Below are 6,326 nucleotides of genomic sequence, written 5' to 3'. Positions count from 1 at the left end.
CGGTGTTTTCTTTCTAAAGAGAGGCATCCTTCCCTCTGTGTTGTTAAGCAGCTGCATGGCTGTCTGCTGTCTAATAATAGATGCACATTTGCCCCTTCGGAGCGCGTTATTATTAGAAGTAGCACAGGGCAGTTGACTCAATAACTATGCAAGGGATTTCAGCGAGGGAATCAAATTTTAAACAAGTGGCAAATGATGTAACTTTGTGGTCCATGACATAACTGAGCAACGCAGCCGATAAGGATAAAGAATCAACACATTTGTGGAGCATGTATGGAGAGGAGCTTTTTGCTCATAGTTTCAGGTGGAAAGTACTTGCAAGGCAGGGAACGTACTACACCACTGCAAGGCCAGATGAATTAGACTACCCCCTGTCTTGGGACTGAGCATTGATGGGATACACTGGCGTATGGTGATGGACAGATGGCCAGTAATGAGCACACAGTGCTTTCTTGCATTTTAACAGGATCCAGACAGCGTTTGAAATGAACCACCAGAGTACAGAAAAGCTGTAAATCAACAGAGCTGAGAAACAAAAGGACAGATTGTTTGATGCTGAGGGCAATCGATGAGCCATACTGAGGCAGGACGTGCCCTTAATGAAAGGTTGAGGCAGACGCTCTAGAAAATGGTAAAGGTGAAGAGTTTAGAGTGGCAGCCTGACCGAGCTCAGGTCAGATTACAGTGAGGCTGGAGGGGATGTACCAGTGAGTGCTGCAGGCAGACACCAGCGAGTGATAAAGAAGGCATTACGCATGAACACAGGCACAATGAGTTCAATAATTTATTCCAAAATAAATCTCGTTAGGTAGCTGGCTGCATCATAAGAAGCCCTGAAGTAAAAACAACACAGTGGGAGTCGTTACCAGTCAGTGTGTGCAGTGCTTTTGTTTAACACTGAAAAACATACATGTCAGTGAAAAGGCAAGTTGAGGCACTTTTACCCAAGAAATTATGCAAGATTTTGTAACACTCAGGTCGGGGTTTGTGTATTTTTAAAGGCAGACTCGTTCAAATTCTTCAAACTTTTAAGACTTGGCAGATTAGTGCAACAATTTGAGACATGTATGTTTATGCATCAGTAGAAATTCTTTTATCGGTAAATAGAAGCAGCTCAGGTAGAGAAGGCAACTCTGCTCCGCCTGTTTTGCTTTACTGACGTTCAAACATGGAAGTAGTCAAGATCGGGCACAGACTTCACCCGTCCTCCCCCCTCCTGTCATCACCTGGGCTACACAGTGGTTTCAGTGTAAAAGTCCATTCTCATCTCCCGTCCGTTCACCCGTCCTCACGTCAGCCCTTCACATGTGCTCCGGGTGGTTCTGCAAACACTTCATGAACTCTGTGACTGGGTGGCCGTTGAAGCAGATCTGGTAAACAGCGGTGAAAAGAGGAAACCTGGAGAAGCACAAGAATGGTTTGAAAGTGAGGAAATGTATTAAAGGAATAGTTTAACATTTGGGGAAATATTCACTCCCTTTGCCAAGAGTTAGAATAGAAGATTGGCAAGAGGAGTAGCCTCTAAAATCTCTTGCATTTTTGCATAAACCTGGAAAACTTTGAGTATTCTGAAACATATAAAAACACACTTTGTACAAAAGGGGGAGTAGATCAAATCCACCAAGTGCTTCAGTGGATACAACCCAAGCAGGGAGTACAAAGCACAGAAGGGCTTTTCACAGATTTCCTCAAATTTAATTGCAAGAAATCTGTCGCAGAATCTCAAATATTTCCTCTTCATTTTACTCATGTCATAATGTTGTGTGTTTTTACATGTTTCTGAATCCTCAAAGTTTCTGATCATTTCCAGGTTTCTGTGAAAATATGTGAAAGACTTCAGCAGCACCGTGCCATGTTCACTTTTGATGTGAATGCAATCAAATCATATTTTCTAAAGACACCAATCGAATCCTACTTCAGATGCATTCAGTGAATATAAATCAGGGAAAAACTTACTTTTCCACCATGTTTTTCTGTTTCAAGACCTGGTGCACCTCAGCTGCAGTCGCTGGGCCTTGAAGCTTCTGTCCGTTCAGCAGCTCATTCTCTAACTGCTCGATGGTCTAAACACAGAGACGCATTTAATGTCACCTCATCGTGTTTTCATGACAAGGCAAGTGACAGAGAGCATACGAAGGGAGACACGATCTGCTCCTCCTACTTTGCCTGTTTTGGCGAAAGCTTCCCCGATCCTGCGGTTGCGTCCGCCGTAGCAGGTCGTGATGAGGTCAGCGATGCCGCAGCTCTCCAGGAAGGTGGCGGGGGAGACCGGGCAGTTTGTGCAGAACACCTTGGCGAAGGCGATCATCTCCATCAGGCCGAGACGAATCACAGCTGCCTTGGTGTTGTCTCCGAAGCCCAGGCCGTCGCAGAAGCCTGCTCCCACAGCCACAATGTTCTGCAGCAACGGGGAGGAAGAGGCGCCGCTGTTATTGTGATGCACTTTTCAGATATCAGGGGTTGGACTGATGCATGTGAGGAAGATGAGGAAGCAGTGCCTCCAAGTAGATCCTTTCTGAGTCACTCTTGCCTGGTGTCTGCCAGCAGATTCAACTAGGCTCTTTCTCTCGTGGTGAATTTGAAGAGAAACAGATGTCTTCAGCAATATACATTTACAAAAAATGATCTTTTAAATACCATTATTTTCACCAATACAACATTTGACAAACTGCTGATCTGTTTAATAATGTATTTTTCAGGACTTAAGCCCAGAGATGACACTGGCATTTCTACAAGTGCTCAAACGGTCGTGAAAACCAACGAACAAACGTGTTTGAACGAGGAGAAAGGCCAACCTTGAGCGCCCCGCAGATCTCCACAACGTCTGACTCCTCCACCACAGTCACACGGAAGTTGGTGGTTTGCATCAGCTCCTTCAGCATGGGGCCGAAGGTCTTGTCTTTGCACCCTGTGTCCAAAGACAACAAACACATCACGAATCAGTTTACACAGAGCAGGAAATCTTCTGCACAGGACAGTACAAATAACACTGTACTGTTCTGTCAAAACATTTCAAGATAAGTTGCGTATGTGTCTGAAATACTAAGGATTTCATTTTTGTGAGGTGGGATGACTAAATCTCAGGTTTGACAGTACATGGGGTTTGATGACAGACACCAAAAACCATACAGACATGTCCTTATTAACTACAGCTTGAGCCTGTCTCAAAGCCGCCGTGTGCATCTAGTTTCACAGCAGGTCATTTGTCATTTCGGGCCCCGAAATTGTGGACGTCGAACTCAAGTATTGTCAAACGTCCATCTGTTCCCTCATACCGATGGTTGTTTCACAGAACTTCTCCTCGGCGACCTCATTGGCGATGTTCGCTCCCATGAGCACCGTCATGGTGATGCCCAGCTTTCCTCGGATGACCTCGGAGATCAGCTTCAGGCCCTCTGGACTGGCATCCACACCCTGGAAAAGGTACTTTTACTTTTGATATTTTAAGTACATTTTCCTTATGATACTTTTGTACTTTAAATGAAGTAGAACCTGGAAAGAATTACTTGTAATACGTTGTTTTACTTTACTTTACTTGAACACTGTCGTTCACCATCTCTTATGCAGTAATGAACCTGATGGGATCATCTGGTTTTGCACCAAACATGAAAAAGCCCATCCGAAGAGGCCTCAACAGGTTTCAGATGATTTCTGGGTATCTTATGTTACTTTGACTTTATTTTTCTCTTTTAAAATAATCAGCAAATCAACACAAATTTCTGTGAAGAATGGATACAAAGATGCTTTGCTTGAACAAAATAGTGTTACCTTGATGAGAGACATTCCTACGACGTCCTTCTTGATGTGATCTTTAATGGTGTCGCACACTCTCACAATGAACTGGTGAGGGACCACAAAGATCAGGATGTCGGCTCCTTTCACAGACTCCGCCAAGTCTGGAACAGCCAGCTGAGGAGCACAGAGAGGAGATCTGGTGAGACTTCAGTCAAACGGTGGCACCCAAACGGGGACAAGACGGCGTTTGAGTGTGTTCATGCTCACCACGTTGGGGGGCAGCTTGTGACCGGGCAGATATTTCACATTTTCATGGTCTGTGTTGATGATTTCTGTGAGTTTACGGTCGTTCACCATCTCTTCAAACACCCACATGTTCACCGTGGTGTCAAACGTGTCGTACTTGGCTGCGTTGGCACCCACAATCTTGGCAATGGCAGAGCCCCTGTGGACACGGAGGCACACAACGATCATCCTGACTGGTTGAGCTTAATGTTTCCCACAAACGGTTAAACGTCCTCTGTTTTTGTTTTTTTTTTTCTCTGATAAGTTAGTTTCAGGTGGACTTCAGTGACTTTCATAGTGGCCTCTGGGAGTTTCTCAGCTCTGGGATGGAGCCACAGTGATATCAGAGGAGAAAAGGATCACAAAGTTGTCATGCATGTGGCCTGGAGTTAGACAGCTCATACCGACTCTCTGATGCTGCTCCTGCTCACACTGACAGTTTGTTTATCTGTGAATTTGTTTTACATAAAAAGTTTTAGCATCAACTATTGAAGATATGAAGGAGGTCACACACTGACAACATCTACAGCAACTTGATATGAAAGCTGATTCTAAATATTTCTGCTGTTAAACAACTTCTCATGGTTCATTTAAAGACAGCGATGCTTCTCAAAGCTTCACTAATAGTGAAGCAGATGTCATGTTGACCTGTGACACACTGAACTACAGTGAAGACATTTCACAGTTCCTCAGAGGCTTTTCCTGAAGACAATGACACTGAAAAACGAATACCAGAGGACCGTAATTATGTAATGAGAGTCTCACTTAAAGACCGGCTATTGGATACACACATAACATTAACTAGGGGCTCTGACAAATCCCCTACATAGGATCATATGTCAGTATGTGGTATGTGCTACCTTATACGGCCTTATTACACCACATCTCACAGGAATATTGTACTTTTGACTCCACTGCATTTATTTGACAGCTATAGTTTCTCTGAGATTTAAATTAAGATTTATTTAAGAAAATGATCTCCCTGACGACTGCCTACAGGAGAAAAACATGTTAATGCGTGAATAATAATTATACATTTTAATATACATTTACAAGGGACACACTGTTACTTGATGAGCACTTTTACTTCTAAAGGTTTAGTTACATTGCTGATCCTAGCACTTCCTTACTTTACAAGCACTTTTCTAAATGACTTTCACAAGTAATGGAGTATTTTTATGTTGTGGTGCTGCTACTTTAACTAAAGTGTCATCCACCTCTGACTGATCTAAATGTCATGCTGGCTGACAGACATCAACACCACACGAAGGCTGATTCAGCACAAACACTGCTGAATAATAAAAGGCAGGAGCTGCTTCTTTAATAAAGATTTCAGGGTGTTGATGCATGAAATGTTTATTATAAACTCTCAGACAGTCAGTGCCAGTCTCAGCGGACCTCCACTCTGCGAAGCAAAACCCACTCTGCAGTCTTGCAAAACAGCAGGCGAGTTTATTAACTTTATGAATTATTTATCTGCTGTTAACAAAAGCTAAAGTTGCCTTCTTTCCTCAGAGTTTGCCAACTTTTAGACAGCATTCACACACACACACACACACACACACACACACACACACACTAAACATCCTATCAAGAGCACAAAAATACAGATATGGTGCCTTTAAACTCACTGTGCACACTCCCCTGGGAAAACTCTAGACTGGAAGTTGGTTCAAGTTCATTCAAACACCCTAAAACCTTCACTCACCAGTTACCAGAGCCAACCACACAGACTTTCTTGGGCGCTGCCATCATGTGTTTGACCGTCCAGACGGAGCTGCTGCTGCTGCTGTGAAGACGGACTGAAACCAGGACAAAAGGTATTTATACCAGACACACAGCTGAGGCTCGGGAACACCCTCTGCTGTTGGTTGGTCTGCTCTGCTGCCTCTCACACACAGACTCTCTCTCTCCTTCACACACACACACACACACACACACACACACACACACAGAAGCAACAGGATACTTTATGTAGCCAATGTGTCACAGTGAAATATAAGTATCAGTAGACATTAAGCAGACATTTTACCAACTTGAAATACTGATGAATTGATGTGATGATTTAAATGATGGGGTTGGTGAAATCAAACTGCCTCCGACTAATGAAGCTCTCACAGGAAATAACACATTGCTCCAAATACATTACAAGTTAAAGCTGAAATCATTAGTAGTTGATTGATGAATCAATTAACCCGCAACAATGTTGATGACCAGTTAATCATTCAGGTCATTTTTCAAACACAAATGCCACATTTTCTGGGTAAAGCAGCTCAAGCGTGAAGCTCAGCGGTAGAGAGTTCATT

At 43.4% G+C, this 6,326-nt stretch overlaps 1 protein-coding gene across 1 annotated transcript; it reads right to left on the bottom strand.

Annotated features, from left to right (window-relative positions):
* Nucleotides 1-770: 770 nt before the first annotated feature.
* gpd1b (glycerol-3-phosphate dehydrogenase 1b) lies at nucleotides 771-5,808 on the bottom strand. The gene is made up of 8 exons (XM_070846625.1): nucleotides 5,729-5,808; nucleotides 4,003-4,180; nucleotides 3,769-3,909; nucleotides 3,276-3,414; nucleotides 2,796-2,908; nucleotides 2,162-2,398; nucleotides 1,957-2,063; nucleotides 771-1,398 (listed from the first exon to the last, which is right to left on the bottom strand). Exons 1-8 carry the CDS (start codon nucleotides 5,773-5,775, stop codon nucleotides 1,302-1,304), a joined length of 1,059 nt encoding a protein of 352 aa, XP_070702726.1. The 5' UTR covers nucleotides 5,776-5,808; the 3' UTR covers nucleotides 771-1,301.
* Between the last annotated feature and the right edge of the window lie 518 nt (nucleotides 5,809-6,326).

Source organism: Pempheris klunzingeri, chromosome 2 (assembly GCF_042242105.1).
Source record: "Pempheris klunzingeri isolate RE-2024b chromosome 2, fPemKlu1.hap1, whole genome shotgun sequence".
In the NCBI taxonomy this organism is placed as follows: Eukaryota; Metazoa; Chordata; class Actinopteri; order Acropomatiformes; family Pempheridae; genus Pempheris; species Pempheris klunzingeri.
This window is presented reverse-complemented; position numbering and strand designations above follow the sequence as displayed.

Coding starts and splice junctions, on each gene's coding strand:
- gpd1b (XM_070846625.1), bottom strand. CDS start 5,775: ATGATGGCAGCGCCCAAGAAAGTCTGTGTGGTTGGCTCTGGTAACTG. Junction 3,415..3,768: donor TAGGAATGTCTCTCATCAAG/GTAACACTATTT, acceptor TACCTTTTCCAG/GGTGTGGATGCCAGTCCAGA. Junction 1,399..1,956: donor CAGAAAAACATGGTGGAAAA/GTAAGTTTTTCC, acceptor GTGCTTCTCCAG/GTTTCCTCTTTTCACCGCTG.